We start from the raw sequence: 25,283 nt of genomic DNA on the forward strand, positions 1-25,283 counted from the left end.
TGTAATTGAAATGGTTAAGAAGTCTGTCAATCTTCAAACATAACCATTACTTATCCAAAAATGCTGGGTTGTTTTAGCACCCTTTGGGTCAAATATGGACTTTGCATATATTAAAACCCTTCATTTCTCATATTTTTATGAAAATCATAACAACTGATACCATCATGATACCACCACAGTACAAAACCAGGGGTAATATTCTCCAAAAGTGCCCTTTGTTAACATCTCGGCTTGCTTCCATTTTCTCTTCCGCCCCTCCATCCCTCCCACCCGCCCCGTGCTGTAACCCGCTGGAGAGCCTCTTGACTTTGAATCATATGTTAGTTAATCCTTGCTGCTTCTCTCATATGCATGTGGAGCTCTAGCCGCTCCGATCTCTCGCTCACAAACTCCAGTCCACATGGCCGATCCGCCTCTCCACAACTCCTGGCCCTCGTTCTCCTGGATGAAACGTTGGTCCTTCAAAAGAGGTACATGTCGTTTCCTTTTCAATCTTTGGAAATCTTTTTCAGCTTCCTACAGAAGTACTGTGTGGTGGTATCAGTTTCTTTAATTGACGTTTTATGGCTGTGAAAGTCTATTAAGTGTTGTTTACTTAAACTCACATGTATTCTGCAGAAGTGTGACTAATGTGGTTGCACAGTTTTGGTGTCATGCGCTATAAATAGCCGAAGGTGTGCTGCGCTCTGTTTGTTGTTCTCCAAGCAAACACTTAGTGGTTAAGAACATTCTGACATCACAATGTGACGAACTGTTGCTGATGGCCGGTCAAGAGATGAGGTCACATGTGAATGGGATGCGACACGCTCCACGTTAAGCTCATGGCCGTGTGTTTGCATGCGAAACCAGACTTGACGTCATTATGTCATCCCTGAAATTTGTCGGAAAGGGGAAATAAGTGGGCACAAACGGGTAACTTTAGAGCAGGAAACTTGCTCATTCTAAGAAATGTGGGGGGTAAATGCATTACAAAAAGGATTTTTTTTGTTAATCTCTAATGCATAAACTTACATTCTACATTTTTTAAGAAAACTTTCATAGATAAGCAAAAGCACAAAGTTTTTTATCTTTGCGTCCTTCAGCAAAGCCTTTAAATCAATGTTACTAGCATTGCCATCATATACTTTTAGTTGCTTTAGTTTGCGTTTGAAAAAAATCTGTTCAAATGAAGCTCCAACTACTTTCATGTTCTCGTAGGGCAATTTCACGGATCTCTGAATGACTTCAAAACATAACGCACAGAAGAACCCGTCCAGCTCTGTGGTCGCCCCCATAATCCTCTTGAATAGGTTTAAGACTCGCACGACATCATAATTCTACAATTTACAGTTGGCAAACGTTTGGCTTGCTCCGGGGTTTCAGCTGCTCGCATACACAAGACTTGTGAAGATCCTTTTCATTTTCATATTTGAGGGAATTATGGAACCTCAAACTAAACTATATAAAAACTAGCTGTATATAACAAAGCCAAACGAGTGATTTTCATGTGACTATATTTAAGAAAATGAAACCCTGGGACGCAAAAGAAGCTTTATTAGTCGAATACCTAACGGTGGTTGGCTGCGGTAGATCCCCCCCTGGAAAAGCAGAGAGGCCTCTTTGTTTAAGTATTCACGTTAGATCATACAGTAAAGACGTGGCGGCCATAAAAGGATATCTGAACATGACGAGTGTCACGGTGTGCCTTTATAGTTTACATATCACACGTCTAATTTGGATGCGAACAGCCTCCGTGTTCTCCCAGTCTGTCGTCCGTCCGGCGCTGTTATGATTTATGACTGAAAAAACTGTACGGTTCATTCATCCTGGAGATGGATCAGCTTCTGTTCAGTGTGTTGTCATCCCTCTGGTGTGATGTCTGGATGTTATCAGGCTCCGCAGCATCATTATTATAATTATAGAGCAGACAGAAACTCGCCCTTATGTCATTTCAAACCTGTATGACTTTCTTTCTTCTGCAGAACACAAAAGAAGATATTTTGAAGAAGGTTGGTAACCGAACAACACTGGCCCCCGTTGACTTCCATTGTATACGCTATCAAACACAACCCCGATCGTTGCTTCTGTAAACCACCGCTTCCATTTCACAACCGATTCACATCTTGTGTTTACGCTCGCTGCCGCCGGGCTGATAGGACGAGTCTGTAGCTTCAACTGTTCAGATGATGTCATTAAATAAACAATTAATAAAAGTGAATGATATGTTCTGGCATTGCATTAGGCTAGATAGAGACGGCCATTTGGGACTCAAGCGTACCTACGTACTGCTGTCACGATTCTGGTATTTCAATAAATGGAAGAGATATAAAACGTCATCGTTGTTTTGTCTTTGAGTGGCAGGGTGTAAGTTACAGGGAAGGCCACAGAGCAACACGCGCTTGCTTTTGAAGCTCGTATTTCTGGCTAAATTTGTGGTGAAACATTTGTGTTTCAGCATCAGAGTGTAAGCCATGCCCTCATGTGCATGTTCCAGCGTCGGCGACCAGTTCCTCCTCTTCTTTATCTCCAGTTTCCATCCCAGAAGACGTCTTCTTCAGCAGCGCTTCTGAGGAACAGGTGAACACAAGCAAGATGATGTTGTCATAGCGTTAGGAGTTTAACGTTTTGGTGACGTATACGTTTCTTTGTTCTGCTAAACACAAAGGAAGATATTGGGAAGAAGGTCAGTAACCGAACAGATCTCATCCCCCATTGACTCCCATAGTATTTATTTTCCCTAATATGGCAGTCAATCGGGGTTGAGATCTGTTTGGTTTCTTATATCCTTCCAAATATCTTTCTCTGTGCATGCTCTAACTACTGAGCTGTCCCTTTGACTTGACTAGCCTACTTAATGTAGTAAGTATACTTATAATACTAGTATGCAGTGTTCAATACTATTACAATACTACTTAAAACTTAATTGGACCACTTTGTAGTTGTACTTGTTAGTGTACTTTGAAGCATAGTTTAACTGTAACATCATTAAACTTTGAGTACACGTGTAGTTTACAGTTTCGTTTTCATCTGTACTGAAACTATGCTTTAATATAGCACATATTTTAGTTTATAAAAATATATATTCTCAATAAACTACTAGTTTAATAGTTGTTATACTGCAAGTAAGCAGTACTTGCATTTCTTCTTTTATGTGAACTTTTACCGTACACTTTTTGCGCTTGGTACATGTATAGTACTATGTTCCTATTTATTGAGGTATTAATTGTATACTTATTACACGGCTCGTTGGAATGCTTGATTCTGATTGGCCAGTCGCGACATTCGCAGGTTCGTTATCCCCGGATAACAACCTCTCAAAACTAATAACACACGGCAACCCGGATGCAGAACAAGTATGCAAATATACCAAGTATACTTTTTCGGTCGCACTTTATTTGACAGAACCTGTACCTATAGTGTACTTACAGTGTACTTACCTCATAAGGAACTGGGTAGTATCTACATGTTATACGTTTATGTTTAGGGGTAGGTTCAGGGTTAGTACCTAGTTATTACTATAGTTACTGTACTGAGTGCACAGTATGTTCATGGGAAACAGGACTTAAAAAAAATAAAAATTAAATAAAGAACTACCCTTTCTCTGAGAGAAGTTGACTGGAAGTGTCTTTCTTTTTTATTATTTAAACAAAGCATGCTCGAATAGGCGTATTCATAAGTGTACAGTAGACAATTGCTCTTTCATCACATGAGAAGTCTATGAATGACACCAGCATGAGACAGACATGAACGTGGGTATTTCTGCAACCTGTGATCATCTGTTTACTGACTTCCTGTTTTCAGAGGAACTTCCTGTCTGAAAGTGACTGCAGCAGTGGGGAAGACCTTCTGGACCTCAGCTCTTCTTTAAGAGATTCTGAGTATTTCAGAGATCTGCAGCTCGGATCGACGGCGTACACTGACCCACCGCAGACACAGATTCCCGTTCTGATCACATCTGTTTGTGATCGCGATTCCACACTGGGGAGTGGATTCCAACTGAATTCTGAACCGTACCGGCGAGATCGCTCCGCATCTTCTGCCGGAGGAGAAACCATGGACCGCTTGTTTGCTATAAGAACGTCAGAGTTCCAGGATTTTCCAGGACCAGAGCATGATGAGGATTCAGAAATGGAGAGCATTCCGATTTTAGTCCGGTCCATGTCCACGTCACGCAGGCACAGCTCTGATATGCCACTGTCTCCGATTGACCTGGGAAGAAGGTTAGACATTTATTTTTAACCATTAAAGGGATTTTAGTCGATGTGTGAAGTTCACAGGTGTAACCCAAGTGTAGTTCATCACATTTACATGTTCAATTGTTTGGTAGTAAACGATGACCGAATTTTCATTTTTGGGTGAGTGACCAAACCCATACGAAAGAAAAATCACAGACGAGATCTCTTTAATATCTCAATTATTCAACGGAGAGCAAATGTCTCATCTGTGCTTCAGATATTTCATCAGAGATGAAAAAGTCATATTGAATGTCTCGATATGTTTCTCATTTCTCATTCAATGTACCCAAATCCAGATTATTTTATCTCTACAACTACATTCATTTCTCTCCTCCGTGCTCTTCACGTTTTCGAACAATTACAGTCACATTTGTTTCTTTTTTTTCTAGATATGTTGAAATATAATAATATTTGTATGTCTGTGTGTCTAGGTTCAGTTTAGACACCACCGACATCGACAGCGATGGGGAACAAGAGATGCAGCGTCTCCAAAGTTCCCACTTACCATCTTCCTCCTTTTCGGAGAGTTCAGTCGAGGAGACGCCTGGTGCCATCGAAACTGAAAGCCCCAAAAGAGCTGTAACTGTCCTTACACAACTCTTAACATCTCTTAACAACCCCGACAGCCGTGTATAAAGGGTATTTTCACTCACTTCTGTTCTTTTTACAGAAGCAACACGCATCAGGAAAGATGGTGTATTCCAGATCCGAGATTCTTGCCACCGAAGAAAAGTCTCAGGCTGACAGGGTCTCTCGCATACTGGAAACGTCTCAGCAGGCTGCCAGAGAGGCCGCAGGTCAGAGAAACCCTGTGATTGTCTCATTAACCGGATTTTAACCTTCGGGACAGGAGACAGATTCTCATGTGCTCACGTGATCACATAAATCCACGGCAGCAGTGAGCCGAGAAAGGAAATCTGTAAAAACAAGCTTGATCTCACGGGAAATTATAGCGGTTTTACAACGTGGTATGAATTTGAGCGTTGTGACAGAGTCGACCATTGGAATAGATAAATAAATCATACTACGTTTATTGGAGAAAATAAATAATGAAGGCACGCCCCTAAATGTAAACATCACTAGTGTGAAAGGAGATCGTATTAGAAGGTTTGCAGGTTCGTTATTCCCAGATAACAACCTCTCAAAACTAATAACACACGGTAACCCGAATGCAACGAATCATTTTGACAGGTTTTTTTTACACATTAAATGTAAATATACTGTATCTTTTAATAACAATGAGACATATTTACAAATGATTCAACCAAATTGCCTGTTCATGACATTTGTATGTTGTTTCATACCTTAAACAAAAAGTAAACGGTAAAAAAAGCTATTTAAACATTGCAAATTCACATTTCCAGTAGCCGTGTAATAAGCAGGATACTGTACAAGCAGCCGGCTAACATAACACAACATAACATGATATAATATAATATACTGTATCTCTCTTCACCTTGCTATACACTTTTAGGTATTTTAAATGTGATTCATTGGCCCAAAAAAATATAAGACACGAAACAAACACTGACAGCTTTATTTATTTTTGATCATTTATTAAAATGTTGTGACAGCCCTTATTAAAGTATTTATTTCTAGTAAAAAATTGCACTTTAATTGTAATGTTTAGTATAATGGTTGTCTGGTATATTGTTATATGCGGAAGATGTCATTCTGATTTTGTGTTCCTTTGGATTTACAGAGGATCAGGAGACAGAAGAAGGGCTTCAGTCTGTGGAGGGACAATGTCACGTGTAAGTTTCCACATTTATGTAACTGCTCATTGTTAAAGGAGAAACATTAAAGTCTCCGTGAAATCAAAATTGACAAGATTCATATTACGTAAATATGAGCATTCAAAATTTCTGCCACTTGTTTCCGCCAATATGAACCAACAATTTTTATGACGTAGATTTGAACTTCGCTTCTGAACACCACTGACGTAAACTAAATACAATGGATTAAACACTATGGGGAGGAGCCACACGACATGACATGACACGCCCAAACTTCCTCTTTGACTAGAAATAACGCGAACACATCGTAGAACACAAACTAAACATTACAAGACACTTCAAGAGATAGGAAAAGAAAATCATGTTAGACGAGGTAAAAATTGAGATTTTATCTACATAACGTTCACTACGCACCATTCATATTAAAACATGGATTATGGAAGAAAATAATGTTTAATAACTTAAATAGTGGTATGAAAAAAGAATAAGTGTAAGCACTTCTCTGGTTTAAGGTTGGAAGGGATGTAATGTTGGCGATGATGCTCTGGAGCAGTTTGCCGAGTACAGTAGTTTTTTTGCTGACGGTTTTATTTGGACGGTAGCCCGAACCCATGTACCCTCCCTTCTGCCACACATTCTTAGCTTGAGTGTCTTGTTTGTCTTAGGCTGATGGTACAGAAAGTTCTACAAGAGCTTAAACAGTATCACGGGTAAGTAAACAGCGTGCAGGAAGCCTGCCGTACCCCGACCCTACTAACAGTACACCGGCCTGGTTGTCTTGAACCTTTTGTGTGTATTTGTGTGTTTATGATATCATTTATTCTCTATGTTTATCCATCGAGCTGTATTTTTTTTAACCACGAGGCTATTGCTAGTCTGGGATGTCCTTGCTTTATCTCGAAAAACTTGCATGAAAGGCAAGGCATGCTTTCACAAGGTCATGAAACATTGGCACGATAACTGGGCTGCAGAAGGGCAAGTGGATATGTTCAGAATGCTAGCTCACCACGGAGTGAACTTTGAAAAATAGTATGCATTGAAGTATGCAAAATAGAACAATTACGCAAAAATGATCTAGTATGGTGTGATAGTTGTGGTCATAGACATGAATGTTGGCAAAGCTATGATATATAATTCTGACCTCTCCTGGATTGTCCTCAGAGCTAAACGCAGAACTTCAAGCACAGAAAGAAAAGAGTTTTCTGGAAATGTTACGTGGTATGAATTTCTCTCCCACGAGTGAGTACTGTTCTAGTGATATTTTCATTATTGTAATCTTGCGTTCAAACAAATCTCTTGAATACTTTGGTTTGTGACTTGTAGAAACGATGATGAAGAAGAGGAACGACCAGAACGTTCAGAAAAAGGGACCAAAGTCAAGCGCACCCTCAGCACTCTTAGGAACCGAATGACGGGATCCTTCAACAAAGACAAAGTAAACAGACGCACCATGACACCATTCAAACTCGAACCGAAATTCTACGTCTTTTTTTGAGGATGGTTGCTGTGATGTTTTGGCCATTGTTACTTCCCCATTCAGTTGGACGCTTTGACTTCCACAGAATAAAAAAAGTGAATGCAGCTCAAGCGATGTAAGACTTTAGACCTGGAACTTTAACTTTTCAATTTGGTATTTGTAATGATTTTGGTTATATAATCAATCTAATATTTTTTTTATTATTTAAACTAGAGCTGTCACAATACTAGATTTTGACATCACAGTTATCTTGGACAAAAACGTTGCTGTGGCGTTATTATCACAATATCTATTCGAATGCTTTTCTCACAAACAAATTGAGCTATATGACTGTCAGTTTTGTGTATTTTGTGTTTTCTCCTTTTTTGGTAACCCAAACTTGTTGTAACATCGTACACGGATGTTCTTGACGTTTTCACACAATTTATCCAAGTCCAAGTAACACCAACGTGTGAATCGCACTACTGTAGCTTTACACATATCTCTTGTGCTTCTCGTTTCAGGGTAAGACCCGTGAGAAAGAGCAGCACAAAAACACAGAGAAAGAGTTCAAAGAGTACAAGAAGGTGCGGCGTGTCAGCGTCAGCGGGCACCAGCTAGTGCCCGGCTCCTTTTCCAGCTGGGCGACGTGTTCACTGTGCAGCAAGAGTCTGCAGCGAAAGCATGGCCTGCAGTGTTTGAGTGAGTAACACATCACCCCGAAAACACACACCGCTTACGCCAAGAACACAAATAACACAGCAATGTTGACGTGTTATGATCACTGCATGTGTGTGGAAAGTCTTGGAACCGCTTGCAACATCAGTGCATTAACAGAAGATGTGAGTTGGTGACATAGAGTAGCATTGCATGAGCTATGGCTGTTTTGCAGCTTTGTGTGCTTCACCGCACTGTGGGTGGACTGGGATGAGCTAGTTTGATTTGATCAGGTTTCTTAATGACTGGGGAACTTTAAAAAAGGATGTTTGACTGGTCCGTAGTTCATTCATTCTGTGTCACACAAAGAAGATATTTTGAGAAATGTCTCAGTGGTTTTGTATTCATACAATGGAAGTCAATGTTGTTTGGTTATCAACGTTCTTCAAAATATCTTCTTTTGGGTTCTGGAGGAGAAAGAGACTCTCTGAAGATGAGTGAATGATGAAATTATTTTTATATGTGTGTTACATTCGTGAAACGTGTTCATTGTTTCCTTATATGTCATTAAGGCATCGCACCAGTTTCAGTTTGAGAAAAAAAGGACATGGTCCATTTCTTGTAGCCTACTCTCTTGACACTGGGGAAATATTTCCATTTTTAGACACACATTAGGTACAAAGTTAAAATGCGAACCTATACGTAAGCCATTTGTCACTTTTCACTTACACTGTAACATATTCGAGGGGAATTTATGTGCGACTTGAAATGCGGCAGCCAATCAAAAGACAGTCTAAACAGGAAGTTAGGATAGTGTCACTGGAGTCTACAGAAAGGAGCACCCGGACAGTTCCTCAAAGCTGTTTATTATTTAAAGGGACAAAAACATAGTCACCCAGTTCCAGCTGTACATGTAAGGCCATTTGGTGGTGACTGGAAATATTATGCACACCACTGCTTATTAAACAAGTCATCCTGATGTATTTCCACAGGCGTGAGAAGTGAAGACGCCTCTGTCCGACATCCAATTTATTATAAGCATTCAACAATATTGATGTTTTACCAGAACAACAAATAAACAGTAATGTAAAGATGAAATATGATTTAAAAATAAGAAAGAATAAGAAATAAAAAGTAAACAATCTGACCATAAGTATAATACTTAAAAATAAGATAATATAGAAATCACCTATATTTCTATAAAGTATAGAAATCAAATAAAATGTAGAAACCAAATAAAATGTAGAAACCAAATAAAATGTAGAAATCTAATAAAATATAGAAATCAAATAAAATATAGAATTAAAATAAAATATAGAAATCAAATTAAATATAAATATCACCTATATTTCTATAAAATATAGAAATAAAATAAAATATAGAAATCACCTATATTTCTATAAAATATAGAAATCAAATAAAATAAAATATAGATATCACCTATATTTCTATAAAATATAGAAATCAAATAAAATATAGAAATCAAATAAAATATAGAAATCAAATAAAATATAGAAATAAAAAACAACATAGAAATCACCTATATTTCTATAAAATATGGAAATAAAAAAATTAAGATATCACCAATATTTCTATAAAATAAAGAAATAAAATAAAATATAGAAATCACCTATATTTCTATAAAATAAAGAAATAAAATATAGAAATCACCTATATTTCTATAAAATAAAGAAATCAAATAAAATATAGAAATCAAATAAAATATAGAAATAAAATAAAATATAGCAATAAAAAACAATATAGAAATCACCTATATTTCTATAAAATATAGAAATAAAAAAATTTAGATATCACCAATATTTCTATAAAATAAAGAAATCAAATAAAATATAGAAATCAAATAAAATATAGAAATCAAATAAAATATGGAAATCAAATAAAATACAGATATCACCTATGTTTCTATAAAATATCGAAATAAAATAAAATATAGAAAGAAATTAAAATGTAGAAAGAAAATAAAATAAAATATAGAAATAAAATAAAAGATAGAAATCAAATCAAATATTGAAATAAAACAAAATATAGAAATAAAATAAAATGTAGAAATCAAATATAGAAATCAACGTGAAACTGAAGTACTGTCTCTTTAAATCTGCAAAGCAGCCTGTGGAATGCGCCGCATCTCCCACAATCCCCTGCGGTCAGCGGGGACGCTGCAAATCTAAACACAGCGTTGGCAACTGGCGTCGGTTTTTCGGTTGCTAAGCGATGCCCATAGGTTGCTTTACCGGGAAGGCGGTCATCACGGTAACCCTGAAAGATCTTTAAAGCGATGCCCCGACACGCAACGCGACCGGCGGTGGCGTCATAAGCGCGTTTCCCGCGGAACGGTGAGTCTGTGTAACAGGTGTTTGTCCACCAGCGCGAGCTAGCGCAGCTAATAAACACACGAAACAGCTGCACGCTGCCTTTATATGTGTCGGACCGGCGGGGTTTGAGCCTCGTGTGTCTTTTCTTTCTCGGTTATATGACGATATGGGGTCAATAAAGTGGAAAGTTTAGAGAGCGTCTGCGTACGAGGTCAGGTGTCCATTGTGTTAGTTTGGATTGGCTAGTCGAGCAGGTCAGTCGTATGTTGTTATGCGCAGCTTTAAATGACTTCGGGGGGTTTTAATAAAACGTGAAAGGATTTAAGGTGGCTTGTCAGATTGTGAGGTTTTAATGCGTTTATTTGGCTCATTGTCACGAACATGCGATCGAGTGCAGTTCAGCTTGAGTCTTTTTGTATGGATTGGCTGCATTTAATAGAGCTTATATTTCGTGGTGTATTAGAATTATTTTATTATAAGGCTTTACAGTTTTCTTTTAAACGCGCAGAGAGTCAACATGATGCTCTAGTCCTGTTTTGGTTGCTATGGTGTTTTAAATGGATGCTAGGGCGTTTCTAGGGTGTTGCTAGTCAGGCGAATGTCTATTGACTCTGGTTTCTATTATATTCTGATTCCTGTATATTTTCCTGTATTTAGATATAAGCTTAGATTGAATAATGTTAAATCATAGAGGTTTATCACGAGGCGTTCTTGTGTTTGACAAAATGTTCAAGGAGAGAGATTCGTAAGATGATATGTTTTGTTACCTGTTTGTTTTTGGGGAGAAATAATGATGCACATTGCTTTAAAACACACTCTTCTTATTTCCATAGAGCTTATCACGGCTGATTCCGAGTGCGTGTTTTTATTGGACTTTTTTGCATGCAGGTCTGATTCTGAATAGTCACATGCTTTTAAATGCATCTGGCAGTAGCTGTTCACTTCAGCCAATCTACTCCCGCCCACCCCCAGCTAAACTTAAAGAGACGGTTTACCCCAAAATGAAAATCATGAATCATTTATTCAACCGTGTGTCATTCAAGCCTGTCTGACTTTCTTCTGCAGAACGCAAAAGGATATTTTTGATGAACGTTGACTTCCGTTATGAGCGCAAAACCATTAAGAAATTTCTTAAACTATCTTATTTTGTGTTTCTCAGAAGAAACTGTTATATACAGGTTTTGAATGACAAAAGGATGAATAAATACTGAGATCATTACGGTTTTGTGGTGGACTATCCCTTTAAAAGGACCATTTAACAGTCTTGTCTTGTGATGTTTTTTTGCATGCAGTTTGTTGATGCATCTGAATAGGGATGTAACAGTATTATCAATATCGTGTTATCGCAATGGCAAAATTGTCTCAATATTATCGTGATCACATGACGGTATGAAACGATAGCTCATCCGGACCTACATAGAGAATTTTGGAAAGAATGATAGATGTTATCTTTGGGAAGGTCCATCTGGTGCAAGGATTTGTAGGTCGTTTGACCCATTTCATAACTCGTACCTCTAAGCAACAGTTATGATTCGAGGATAAAGAAACGAGGATGCTTAAGGGAACGCTTCCAAGTCATCATTTGTCATTTTATATTTTGGAATAATGCCGTACCGTGGACTTTATGCCAAGGTATTATCGCACAGTGAGATTTCGATACTGTTACATTCCTAGCATCTATTCTTGAGCCTTTGTCAGAGTGTGAAATAAACAACTACACAACATGCTTAACACACGGTTCGCCCGCCTCCACATTCCAACGAGCCGATCATGTGACTCGATAACCGGATTACGCCCGGCGTTTGTGACCGCGCTAGTTCCTCTTCCGTTTGTAAGCCTGTAATGATCCAGAAAATAGTTGTTTGATCTTGACACTTTCTGTTTGAAGCTGTTTTTTGGGAATCTTGGGAAAAGGAAAAGGTGTTTCAGTTCGGAAATAAAGAGGCTTGATAAATCATACAATATTGTGGGGATTTTTTAGACGGACATTGTAAATGCTGTAAAAAAATTCGGGTCTTTAATGTGCTTTGGAGGCGTTTTTTTCAGTTATGTCATTTATATCCATCCCGTGATGGTGTGATCATTGATCAGAACCTTGGGTTTGACTAAATGAATGGAATCTGTCACTTTGGGGGGTGAAAAGTGGAAAATTGCCCACAGGGCTGCTGTCGAGCTCTTTTGAATCAATTCACACTACTTTGAGAGGTTTTAGCCTTACTATACCCACAGATGTAGTTTCATGTCAGCTTCACGTCCGCTTCTGATTAAAGGGACAGTTCATCGTTCATCCCCAAATGAAAATTCTTTCACCAAGTATTCATCCTCATGTCATTCCAAACCTGTATGACTTCTCATTCTTAACCAGAACACAGAAATATATATTTTCGAGAATATTCATAATCAAACAACATTGACTCCCATTGTATGGACACAAAACCACAGAGACATTTCTCAAAATATCTTCTTTTGTTTTTCAAAGAAAAAATAGTCATGTTGTGTGTTTTTGTCAATGTAAATGTTCTGTTACGACAGCAGCCCTCCATCTCGTGCCCCCACCAACACGAGTCAATTTCGCAATCTTGTTTTACGAATCGTCTGAATGCAGATAAACGGGTTCTGATAATGACAACGTCAACTTGTTTCTTTCTGTGCCGCGCTGGTGTCCCGCTTGATCTCCAGACTGTGCCGTGAACGTCCATAAGACCTGCAGGACCCTGTTACCAGAGTGTAGCAGTAAAGACAAGGTAAGATTCATTTCGATAAATCATGTTTAGCTATTCAATGTCGGATGTTATTCAATATGGTTACTTAAATATCGGTAGATTATGTTTGTTAGAGACCCAGAAGAGTTTGAGTGATCAAATTGAAACGCTTCACTCTTAGAGTGTCTTATCTTTGGTCACAGGAGTGGCAGGGTGTGTGGTTTGTTAAAGATAAACCAGAACTGTACGGGGTTAGTAAAGATTTGTTGTTTTGTGTGCACAGAATAAAGATTCAGTACAGAAGTTATCAACCTCTGCAGCTCAGTCAAATTATCAAGGTAAGCAGATATAACTATTACATAATACAGCCGTCGCACCGTTGAGAGACATCTCCAAATTTTCATTTATTCAGCATTTCTAGATGCATTGTGTCCATTCAAGGCCAATATTTGTTGAATATCAAAGAAAGTCAAACCTCATGAGTGACAAAGTCATCCATCAGCAATGTAAAAGACTGACAGCATGACACATTTTTTTTTCGAAGTTTCCCGAAATACATGTAGAAATATTACTGTTTTATTAGTGAAACTTGTTTGAGTTCTGAAAAAATACAGAGGATCCTTTCTGCTATTTTCACCAGTTTTTCCCCGTTTTCGTTTTCTGCAAATGAATGTAAATAGAAACAATATTTGAAATTTGTGAGAAATATTGTTAGTAGTTCACAGAATGAAACATGTGTATTTTTTCAGAGCGGGCAATTTCTCAATTTAATCTAGAAAATATAATTCATAGCTGTTTCAAAAACAGTGACGACGGACTAATGTTGTAATCCGTGTTTATTTTATTGCTAGAATAAGGATGTAAATTGCCTGAATGATGTTGTAAACACTGGTGACTGTTTGGGGCGTCAATGAATTTGTCTTATTTCAACAGTACCATTGGCAGTTAATATGAATAATAACTTACTCCCACCACGGCTGAAAAACAACAGATCTGTGATGTGAAAAAGGAAGAGAATGACGCCGAGCTTGTTTTGCTCTCCTCTCCTGCATGTGATCGGCCTGTTTTATAGACGCAATGGGCGGGAGATGTGATTGGTGTCCCTTGATAGCAAATTAATGTCATCTGGCTGTTGTTCTTTGGGATTCATCGTTGCAGTCCCACAGAGAAGCACTTAAGACGTTAATCACGGTTCCCTAATTAATTTTCCAGCAAATCTGATGGAGAACGGTGACCATTTGCCAGCTGCTCCGAAGAAATCAGCACCGCTAAATTTGTGAAAATATGAAAGTCAAATCATTTTTACGTTTGAAAACAAAATAATATAGTTATCATAGTCATATATATATTCAATCTCTAGTTCAAGATACCATAAAAATAACATTTAGTCATTGTCTTATAAGCAAGTGAGAGCTCTCGAGTTGACTCAAGTGGAGTTTCATCTTAGAAAAGGACCGGACGACCCCTCCGTACACTGCGAATGAGCATTTGGTCAAAGCGGTGCGGTGTGGCAATTACTCAGGGCTCCGGGCGTCTCGTTAAACACCTCCCACTGTGACCATGAGCGAGGTGGTAATTGCTTTAAGAAGCGCGGATGAGACTTGATGCTTCAGTCCCCGGCGGAAAAGATCTGGAAATGTCCTGCTTTACCCTGACGCTTCTGGATGTTTATACGTTTATGTATTATTTAGGATATTTTATCAGTTTATGTGGTACTTTATTTAACTCTGTAGTTCAGGACTGTAAGGGTTTCTTTATGTGACGTTTAATAAGCGTTTTCGTTTTTATTTGACAATTTTAATTTTAGATTTGGTGTGTTTGTTTATTAAATATTTGTTTAATCCAAGGTTATTTTAGTTTACTAACATTTCTGTTCATGTAAATCAAATCAAATATTGACCTAAAACTATATGAAAAAATACAAATCAAATTAATGGAATGAAGCTTAAAGCACTATAATGTTAATAATAAACAAATAAAATAAAATTAATTATTCTTATATAGCAACATAAAAAATTATGAACAGATAAATTATAAAATGTCAAAAGCATATACAAAAATGCCTAAACTAATCACTAAAATGAACGTAAAACTCAAAAAATAAGTACTTAAACTATAATGCCTCTGGTTTAATCTGCTCGAGCTTGTCAGTGTAATTTATATGATTTTATATATATATATATATATATATAATATAAATAATTGGTCAAAAATCATGTTTATTGTAAATATACTTATTTATTTAAAACGACAAATTAAGATATTTATCAAACATTTATTATATAATAAATCATTCTTAACATATAAAATATCTCTTAAGTCATTAGTTAATAATTATACATTTATTTATCAATGTTAATTAATAGATATAGTTAAGGGTAAAATTGAATTGACCAAACATATCAGTTCGGTAAAAAAATAAAAATCAGATATTGTGATATGGCATTGGTGAAGGTGTATCGGCGGTAGGGAAATAAAGTTAGCTATTAATCGCTGATTCTTTCTGGAGATAATAACACATCTTACTTGATCTTTCTAATCTGACTGTTTCCCACTCCATCAAAAAATCCTCAAGCGCAACAGGAGGTTGCTGAGGAGAGAGAGAGAGAGGGGGGGCGTGTGAGATTTCTAGAACCCACACACCGCTTTATAAAGCCCACCGTCCACTTGCCGAGTTGCAGACATTCGTTGTCCCTGTGGTTTCTACGTTGCCATCCTTCACTTTTGCCATCCTTTGCACATGGCATTGGCACTACCCAGAATCCGCCGCTCTCATCGGAAGAACACTCGTCCCCCGGCCTCCTGGGGTCTGTCCCACCGGCTCGGGGTTCGAGTCGTCCTCCACAGAGACCCCCTCACCAGCCGCATCCTCGAGAGCCTGCCTCGCTCGCTTTTGAGGCACTGTTACCGCTCTAACTCTTCTCATTTCCCCACAGCTCTGAGGGAGACCCACTCCGCCCAGACGCTCGCCGCCGATGGCTCGTCCCGAACGGCTCGCTGCGCTTCAGGTATGACCGTTTCGCCTAAAGGACACCGCGCCCAACCAGCCGCCTCCAGCAATCATACAGCCAACCAGAACAGCAGCAGCGGGTGAGTCAGGTTTAGCTTATATGTCTTAACCCTTAAAGATACACGTGGGGAAGGTTCTCTCATAATCATATGAGTTCTCCATCAGCTCTGTCACAGGAGATATGGACGAGGTCGATGCGTTCAGGATGAAGCGCCCTGCTGATGACACTGTGTCTCTCGTCTCCTCAACACCCGAGTCGCTCATCGTGGAAGGTGAGTGGTCGCAACGCATGTGGCTAGATGGATATTTTGAATGCATTTGTCAGCGCTTATTGGTTCTTTTTGGTGCTCAGATGCGTACTACACCACTTTGCGGGGCGAGCTGGACTCCATCATGCAGGACTTTGAAGTGGAGTCCTGGAGTCTGGCCGTGGATAACAACTTCTTGAAGAAGCATTCGAAGGAAATGACCAAGAGACAGGACGTTATATACGGTTAGTGTTACATCACAACTGCACACCTACCTTTTTATAGTATAATGCCTGCTGAACATGATTTACTGGATGTTTTTTGTTTATCTTATAACAGTAAAATCAACTAATAAAATCATTTGGATCATGTGACGTCTGTGAGTGAGTCACTGATAAAAGTAATAATGAAATGTTCACAGAGCTCATCCAGACGGAGATGCATCACATGAGGACGCTGAAGATCATGCAGCGCGTGTACGCTCGAGAGCTGCGCGAGGCCTTACAGATGGACGACAAGAGGTTGGACTGTCTGTTTCCGCAGCTTGACAGCCTGCTGGAGCTGCACAGTCACTTCCTGTCCCGCCTCAGGGAGCGGCGCGCAGAGTCCCTGCAGACGGGCAGCGAACACGATTATGCCATCAACCAACTCTCAGACATCCTTATATCCCAGGTACATGCTAAAAACTTCCCGTTTCACACTTCCTGGTTAGAATTTCCTGTTTCTGTAGAGTAGAACAGAGTAGTGTTCCGTTGAAAATATTATTTGCAAAGCATATTTTGATCATTTAAACAGAAATAAATTGAATATAAAAATGTAAATGTTTTTTCATAATTCTTTTTTTGTCCTGTTTGCAGTTTTCCGGAGAGCTCGGGGAACGAATGAAAGAATGTTACGGGGATTTCTGCAGTCGCCACACTGAGGCCGTCAACTATTACAAAGAACAACTTCAGGGCAACAAGAAGTTTCAGAACCTCATTAGGGTACGTAAAGCTCTGCCCCACATCTGAATGCTTTTCTACCGGATGCCCTCTGTAGCCCTATGCACTCTTTTATATATTTAATTATTGTGCATTTCAGAAAATAAGCAATCTGTCCATTGTGCGGCGGTTGGGCGTTCCAGAGTGCATCCTGTTGGTGACACAGCGAATCACCAAGTATCCTGTTTTAGTGGAGCGAATCCTGCACAATACAGAAGGTTATTATCCCTCACATTCTCTTAGTTAATGTAATGAAACATGAAATGCAAATTAAACTTTGTGTCTTTGCAGCTGGCACGGAGGAACATGAAGGTCTGGCAGAAGCTCTCGGCCTGATCAAAGACGTCATCGGTCAGGTGGACGCTCAGGTCAACCGCTACGAAAAGGAAGCTCGGCTCCGAGAGATCTCCTCCAAGATGGAACCCAAGCCTCTGGGAAAGATCAAGGACGGACGCGTTTTCCGCAAGGAGGATCTGTGCCAGGGCCATCGCAGGCTGCTGAAAGAAGGCACGGTCTGCTGGAAAGCCGCGTCTGGTCGACTCAAAGGTACCTGCTTTAGGATTAATAAATTTTATTTCGTAAAATATTAAAATTGTATTTTTTAACTTGTGAAGTTTCCTATTTTATAACAGTCAAGAATGTTTTAATTTCTGCCTTTAGATATTCTGGCTCTACTGCTGACTGACGTTCTTGTCTTATTGCAAGAGAAGGATCAGAGATACATGTTCTCTACTGTGGTGAGTGTGATTTTGACGTCATTTAAAATGGAAAATCTAAACGAAACGAAAACTAACGTTTCTTTTCTCCTGGCAGGACAACAAGCTGTCCGTCATCTCCCTGCAGAAGCTGATCGTGCGGGAGGTCGCTCACGAGGAGCGGGCCATGTTCCTCATCTGCGCCTCCTCTAACCGACCCGAAATGTACGAGATCCACACAGCCTCGAAAGAAGAGCGCAACACATGGATCACGCACATCCGACAGGCCGTGGAAAGGTGTGTGATCTATTAAAACATACTTAATGTGTACTTTAATTTTCAGTCGATCTTACATTTTTATTTCTGTTCTTCAGCTGTCCACATACAGAGGAGAGGTTGTTCAGTGAGGAAGAGGAGGCCAGGGTCGTTCGATTCCGCGAATTTCATGGTAACATTTGCAGTTTGTATATTCGTTATTTAGTTTGACATCTAAGAACACCTTTGTGGTTAGTTTGTCATTTTATGTTATACCGTTCAGGTCAATTTATATTATTAAATACCCCAAATATTCCGAAACATTTCCCTGATTAATGTGATATAAAATGAACAAATATTATGATGATTTTGTATGTAATATTGAGGCATTTTAATGCATATTTATTGACAAAATAGGCACTGATTGTGTTTGTCTGCATTTTTTACTATACCACTATATTTTGGTTTGGGATGGTTCTCTGATTGTACAGCATTTTGGAGACTTGAAGATCATTAATGTGTTAAATTTCCAGAAAAGCTAGCCGACTGTTGGTCACTAGAGGGCGTACTTGTGTTTGTAACTACACACATGCAACACACGTGTCTTTTTTGTTTATATTTTGCATACAAGATTAAACATAATCCCATTTTGATTCTCTTTCAGAGCGGCTGATGTTGAAGGACGCTGAGATCGCTCAGAGCCTCACGGATAAACTGCAGTTATTCTCAGATCTGGTCGAATCTGTGGCCGGCGTAGAAGACCTCAGTCATCACTCACGTTTGCTCCTGCGGGGCGATGCCTCCGACCTCCAGCAGGGGGAGCAGCTCCTCAAAGGAGCCATCACAGAAGGTGACATGTCTGGGCATCTCACCTGTTGCATTCGTTTTACTTGTTAAAAGAATGTTGTATGAGCGGACCTGCACAGAAAACGTGCAAATCATCATATTAAATATGTTGTCTATCCATCAATTCTCACAGCTCCGTTTGCTGTATTTTATCAAACAAATCCCTTCAATTCATTTTTTGCAGGCGTTGAAACAAATTGAAATCGTGTTCAAAATATGTCAAGAAGCATTAGATTCTTATTGATTTATTGTATTTGGGATCACTTGAGAGTGTTCGTGGAGCTTAAAGGAACTTTGTTTCTCTGCAGCGGAGAACCTTCAGAACCTCCTGGCATCCGGTGTGCAGGAAACATCTCCTCAGACTGAAGGAAACCAGAGTCCAGGGTTGAGCATGCTTCCTCGCAGAGCCGACACCTTTGGGGGCTACGACAGCTCTCCTAAAATACTGCATAAAAGTGAGCGTCATGTTAAACTTCAATAAATATAAGACTAGGGCCTTGTCTCACAGACAAGGCTTAGCTTAAGCCAGGACTATGCCTTAGTTAAATTAGGATATTCAAGTCCCTTTTCAAAAATGTCAGGTGTGCATATTCAGTCAAAACAATGGCACTGACATATTAAGTGATATTTTTGATCATATTTAATGTTAAGACTGAGACTAGCCTTAAGACTTTTCTGTGGACCCGGGAATATATATTACTTGTGTATGCTACATTTCAGACATAATCAAGTTATTTTCGTTTGCAAGTTACCCACAATCCCTTGCAGTAGGCCAAATTATTTGTTTTTATCGAGGACAAGATGACACCGTACCATCTGCCTAAATACGTTTTCAAAAGTGCAAACATTCCCATCTGGGATTCAGTCCGTGTGTAAGATGTGTATATTGGTGTTCACACAGACGTCAGTATAAAGAAGAAGGTCTCCGGAGTGGCGGGCAGATCCAGGGATCGCAGCGAACGGGCCAGCTCAGACCCGCAGATCAAAGAGGTCTATTCAGGTCAAATCCAGGAAGAGCTGGTGAGTTGAATTAACGTATTTGTCCTCTATCGTCCATTCTGTTGTGATTATATAGACTGTATTTGGCTGAAACGCAAAATGTCTGTCTCTCACAGGATGAGACCTCATCACCCGGTGGCCACAAAAAGTCAACCTTCAGATTTCCACAAGCAGAGGTATGATCTCACATCAGACCGGACAATTTCCCGTGAGAAAATAAACGAGTGCATTGTTTTATTAGGCCACCCAATGCATTTTTTAAATAGTTACCTTTGCGTCCGCCGCACCTTACCAGCGGTTAATGCAGCGCTGTTTAACCTGGCAGGAATGCTGGTATTGTATCGATGGTGAGAACGGTGCTTTTCAATATCTGGCACTAATGCTGTCATTGTCTTCCTGTTCATCCAGTTCTACGAGCGAGTCCTCTTGCTGTCTCAGCGGCTCTACAGTTTACAGGTAACACACACACACGCACTGACCGACTGTTGTATCAATGAGAGCGTTTCAGGAAATGAAGCCCCTGAGATAAGATCAGAGATAGAAATGTCTTGTTTGAGGAATTTCACACCTTAAGGCGTCTCATGCTGTGGTCTCTGCATGTGGGATGTTAGTGGGTGATGTTAATCGGATCAGATGGTTAAGACAACTATAATAATGTATTTCCACAATGGTTTCCCTCATCTCCGGTTTGTTAGTCTTCGACTGTTGTTTTAGTTTTGTTTCACTTGTTTGCTTTCATCTTATGTTCATACCATTTACATTCTCAGCAGACACTTTATTACCAAAGCGGACACAACGACAGGCAGCTGAGAACACATGACACTCTTCAAGCCTTAGTTACCAAGTATGTCTCAACAGCTATTCAAACATTAAACCCCCTCTCTGTCCCTCCGCTCAGGCCATCGTCGCTCAGCAGGACAGTCACATCGAGCTCCAGCGGGCCTCTCTCCTGACCGCCGAACGGGAGCGTTCTGGCGGCCGGAGCCGTGGCACGGATGTGCTCCTTGAACAGGAGAAACAGAGGAACCTGGAGAAGCACCGCGAGGAGATGGCCAACTTTCAGCGTCTCCAGAGCCAGCACAGACAGGAGCAGGCCCGCTGGGAGCGGGAGCGCGAGAGGCAGAGACGGCTGTCTGAGGTGGCAGAACGGCGGCTGAAGGAGAAAGAGGAAGAATGCAGCCGCCTGGAAGTCCGTCTGGTCGAGGAGAGACAGGAGCTGGAACGGCAGAAGCAGACGTACCAGCAGGACCTGGAGCGGCTGCGGGAGTCAACAAGAGCGGTGGAGAAAGAGAGGGAAAGACTTGAACAGCAGAGGAAGCTGAGGAAGCACAACACAGTGCCAAACGCTGCCGCGTTATTCATACAGGAGGCTGGACAGGTGAGGGGTGTTCCACTTTGGGTTACGATGTCACGATTTGAAGAAACACTTCCTGTCTGCCAACGCACAGTTGCAACAGACATAAAAGTAACGTTGCTAATACCATCCTCATTGTAAACACATACCTTTCAACTAAACACCACCTTATCTAGAAACCAGCACTTTAGGGGGAGATTTTTTTACCTGGGCCGGCGGATTACCCTCTTAGACCCTAAGCTACTGAATAAAAACACCTTAGCAACCCCATAGCAACGCCCAAGCATTGCGACAGGTTTCTTTTTTTGCATGAGCAAAATATACAGTTTTTCTTTCTTACGAATCTACTTTCAAGTGTCTAAAACGACTTTGGTCCAGCACCTGGATTCGTTTGGCCAACCAGAATCAAGGTAACGGCAAGATAAAATGGCGTTGATATTTATTATTCAGGTCACCGTGTGATGGAAACGGCGATGTTATGAGAGACAGTTACTAGTCTCCCTTTCGAATTTCCACTTCTAGAGCTCTGCCCTTCTACTTGGGCGCAATTGATATTCGTCCGAAGTGACCGTCGCAGAAGCTGTGATTTACATTATTTAAGAGACCGATCAATTCCTCTTTCCTGCATCAGCTAGCCTGTTTTAGTTCAAACATATGGTTTTGTTTAGAAAAATCTTTTTTGTTAACGTTTATTCGTGCAAAAATTCTGAGGTGTTCTGTATAGACCTTGAAAACCATTTTTCTCAGTCATTTCGAAGTCATGCATTTAGGACAACAGGAACTGGTACATTGAATTAGGCTGATGTCACCTACTGTTCCCATTCAATGTCACATTATCATTATTATTATTTATTTAAAGCGCAGGTGTGCCAGGTAAGACAGCGTCTGCTTTTCCCACGCTCTCCTTTCTGCACCGCTCTGCCAGGACAATCGAGCAAACAATGTGTCACTGTGAGGCAACACAGAAGCCGCTCGACTTCATGCTCAAGTCTTGATGATTTATCTGCCACCCTGCCCTACCGGTTCTATGATAAACCTGCTAGATTAGCAAAGCAGATCTGTGAGAAAAGAGAAGCTCGGACGGGCGCTGTTTGAACAGTCCTAACCAGCTCGCTCGCTGAAGAGCAAGTCTCTGTGCAAACAGTTTAACAAAGACACTTATTGTGTGATTTCCTGACCTGGTCTGCAGTTTCTCAGCTATACTGAAACCGTGTCGCAGTGTGAGATGAGGCTGGTAGTGTTTAACAAACAGATCCCCTTACTTCAGTTTCTAGAAAGACCTTTGTTTCCTTAAAGCTGCAATCTATAACCTGGTTTATTATGTTCTTGATGATTTTTATTATTCACACCATAAAACATAGTTTAAAACTCCCTTCTTCAATACACAACAGTAAGCTTAGAATAATAATCATTTTATTATTTGATTCCCCTTTGATTCCTTATCAGTTTTACGTCGTTTGACAATGATTACGCTAAGTAACCTGCAATTTTATGTTTTAAACAGAGAGACATAAAGTTACGAAACGCAGCTTTAAATGGTAGATTACTCATTTAAAAATGAGTTGAGATGGCTGTATTTCAAGTTCATGTCAAGGCATTTTAGAATCCGGATGCTTTTGAATTATACAATGACACTAACAACGTTCTTTGAGCAAGTTACCGCATCTTCACGTTTATTGTATGCATATGAGGTCATGCAGGCATGTCCGGTCACGCCTGGCCTTTTCCTGTGAACTGGGCTTATCGCGCTTTTCTGCAGCTATCAACCGTCTGCCCTTGTTGCCGGGGGTTCAGATCTTGGGATAAAAGACCGTACGGCATTTCAAAGTTTGCATTTGTGCTTCATAACAACAAAGACATTGAGAATTTGCATAACTTTTTCGGTCTGTTGATAAAGTTCTGTCCGTCTGAAGCTTTTGTTTGCAGTGGTCACGTCGTACAAAACTAATGCTTTTTGTTTCTTTTGTCTGGACGGTCGATAGACGTTAGCATAATTGCTCATGGCACTTTAGGTACAACGTTATAACGATTTAACGGTTTACTAATTGAGCCGAACGTCTTTTGTCTGGAGCATCAACGTTCCGCTCTGTTTTATTACGCTGGATTGTTTTATTACCATGTCAGTCATCATCCGTCAAGTGAGATATATTGCTTTACTTTCTGACGTGGCCGATTCTTTTCTTGCTCATTTCCGTTCTCGTGTTATGACTTTTTAGAGCACTGATAACTCTGACAACATTAAATCTGTTTCTTTCCTTTATATTTTCCATGCACTTTGTAAAGTCCAACTATGGGCCTCTAGATGTATGTTGTCATTGTTAGATTTATGGCCAGTTATAAACACAGATGCTCGTGTTTCCATGGAGTCTGTTTTTGTGCCGCGAGGTTTGCTTAGTTTTACTGCTCAGCTGTCTGAGGTTAAAAAATCCAAGCGACCCTTCACCAACAGGTATTTAGCACCGTGATTTACTAGAGACGTTTCTAGATTCGAGCAGAAAAGCGCAAGAGCTCCAAATGAATATTTGCTCCAAGTATCCAGGGCTGTTTTCAGATGGGAAAACCGCAACGTATAATTACCTGCCAGCAAGCTTTCATTAAAACCGCCGCTGGAATGCGGCCCGTCCTAATTGTTTATGTGATGTCAATCAAGCTTTTGTTGGGAAAACCTCGCACACCCCTCATATTTTCAGCTCTGGAAACCGTATATTTACTGAAGGCACCTCAGGAGAGGAGACAATGAAGCATCTGTCCCTAAGAAAAGTGTTTGACAAAGGCCGCATTGACACTGCTTCAGGTGATACTGCCTGGGCAGGTTGGGACGTTCAGGTTTTTCCAACCTCTTCTAGAATCTAGATCTTAAAATGACCCTCCAACAAGGGTCAAGGGGCACTGACGATACTAAAATATAGCCATTTTGATTTATTTAAATTTTAAGATTTTATTTAAACTGAATATTTTAGAATACAGGTTTGCACATCACTTGTAAGAATGTCATGGGTTCAACATACGCCTACATTTATGAGTTGTGCCATACATCCCTTCTTTTCCTAGAAAAGTTAAAATTGGAGGGTAAAGTTGTGAGTTGTCCGGGTGGGAACGTGGTGAAACGACTCGGGCGGTACAAGTTTCAGGTCAATCTTCTCCACACCTTTAAGTAAACGTGTTGGACAGTACGGTTGCTCCGTCTTCACCTCCAGGTCCAAGGGTGTTGGAAGCATCACGATTAATCATTCGAACACAGTTTGAGTTCAGTACATCCCCAAAACCGCGCTACTCATTCACCCCTCGAGCAAGGCATGGTAACTTTAAGTCGCCCCGGGTGGACTATCCCTCCGAATAGCGTACAAAGTGTTACCTGGGATGAAAGGGTTGGCGGGTAGCCAGCTGACTAAACTGTCAGTCGCTGACGTCCGTTATTAATCTTTACCTCATGTTTAACTCAGTCCTTTCATGTGGGCGCCCTCGAATTTTGTTACATTCTTTGCCTGTGTTGACAAAGTGTGTCCACGAGTAGATCAAAGAATGCCTTCGCTCGGCCCAAGAAGCAGCATGTGTTTCGAATTTGCCTTCTTCCTGTGGATCTCGCCAATTCCTGAACAGACTGGATTCCCCATGCGACACATAAGCTCGGCATTTCCTCCGTGTTCACTCAAACATAGCGAAGAGCTCTTCACAAGTTGACTTTAAAGATCATGTCTGTGCGATAATGCATTGCGTTTGTTTTTAAATACCAAAGTCCAGAGCAAATGGCATAAATGGCATGGTTAGCAAATGATCAATCGTGTCAAGAAATTGGAA

The 25,283-nt window shown here is 40.1% G+C and overlaps 1 protein-coding gene across 4 annotated transcripts in view; it reads left to right on the top strand.

Annotated features, from left to right (window-relative positions):
• The window catches only part of arhgef18b (rho/rac guanine nucleotide exchange factor (GEF) 18b), a 29,755-nt gene that overhangs the window by 1,473 nt on the left and 2,999 nt on the right, over window positions 1-25,283 (top strand). Inside the window, exons 1-28 of one of the 4 annotated variants that reach the window (XM_079470703.1) lie at window positions 384-470; window positions 2,435-2,556; window positions 3,781-4,199; window positions 4,646-4,793; window positions 4,885-5,011; window positions 5,917-5,968; window positions 6,616-6,660; window positions 7,112-7,189; window positions 7,274-7,385; window positions 7,931-8,108; window positions 13,076-13,140; window positions 13,382-13,436; window positions 16,035-16,188; window positions 16,274-16,380; window positions 16,461-16,601; window positions 16,778-17,028; window positions 17,214-17,339; window positions 17,437-17,554; window positions 17,628-17,882; window positions 17,997-18,073; window positions 18,150-18,328; window positions 18,406-18,479; window positions 18,951-19,136; window positions 19,441-19,587; window positions 20,034-20,152; window positions 20,248-20,307; window positions 20,540-20,587; window positions 21,030-21,509. In XM_079470703.1, the coding sequence (XP_079326829.1) occupies window positions 401-470; window positions 2,435-2,556; window positions 3,781-4,199; window positions 4,646-4,793; window positions 4,885-5,011; window positions 5,917-5,968; window positions 6,616-6,660; window positions 7,112-7,189; window positions 7,274-7,385; window positions 7,931-8,108; window positions 13,076-13,140; window positions 13,382-13,436; window positions 16,035-16,188; window positions 16,274-16,380; window positions 16,461-16,601; window positions 16,778-17,028; window positions 17,214-17,339; window positions 17,437-17,554; window positions 17,628-17,882; window positions 17,997-18,073; window positions 18,150-18,328; window positions 18,406-18,479; window positions 18,951-19,136; window positions 19,441-19,587; window positions 20,034-20,152; window positions 20,248-20,307; window positions 20,540-20,587; window positions 21,030-21,509 (3,993 nt within the window). In that variant the 5' untranslated portion in view covers window positions 384-400. Of the gene's footprint in view, window positions 1-383; window positions 471-2,434; window positions 2,557-3,780; window positions 4,200-4,645; window positions 4,794-4,884; window positions 5,012-5,916; window positions 5,969-6,615; window positions 6,661-7,111; window positions 7,190-7,273; window positions 7,386-7,930; window positions 8,109-13,075; window positions 13,141-13,381; window positions 13,437-16,034; window positions 16,189-16,273; window positions 16,381-16,460; window positions 16,602-16,777; window positions 17,029-17,213; window positions 17,340-17,436; window positions 17,555-17,627; window positions 17,883-17,996; window positions 18,074-18,149; window positions 18,329-18,405; window positions 18,480-18,950; window positions 19,137-19,440; window positions 19,588-20,033; window positions 20,153-20,247; window positions 20,308-20,539; window positions 20,588-21,029; window positions 21,510-25,283 lie in introns of those variants that run through there. The other 3 variants (XM_079470705.1, XM_079470704.1, XM_079470706.1) reach the window with 3 other exon arrangements.

Source organism: Barbatula barbatula (genome assembly GCF_947034865.1).
Source record: "Barbatula barbatula genome assembly, chromosome: 13".
NCBI classification, from domain to species: Eukaryota; Metazoa; Chordata; class Actinopteri; order Cypriniformes; family Nemacheilidae; genus Barbatula; species Barbatula barbatula.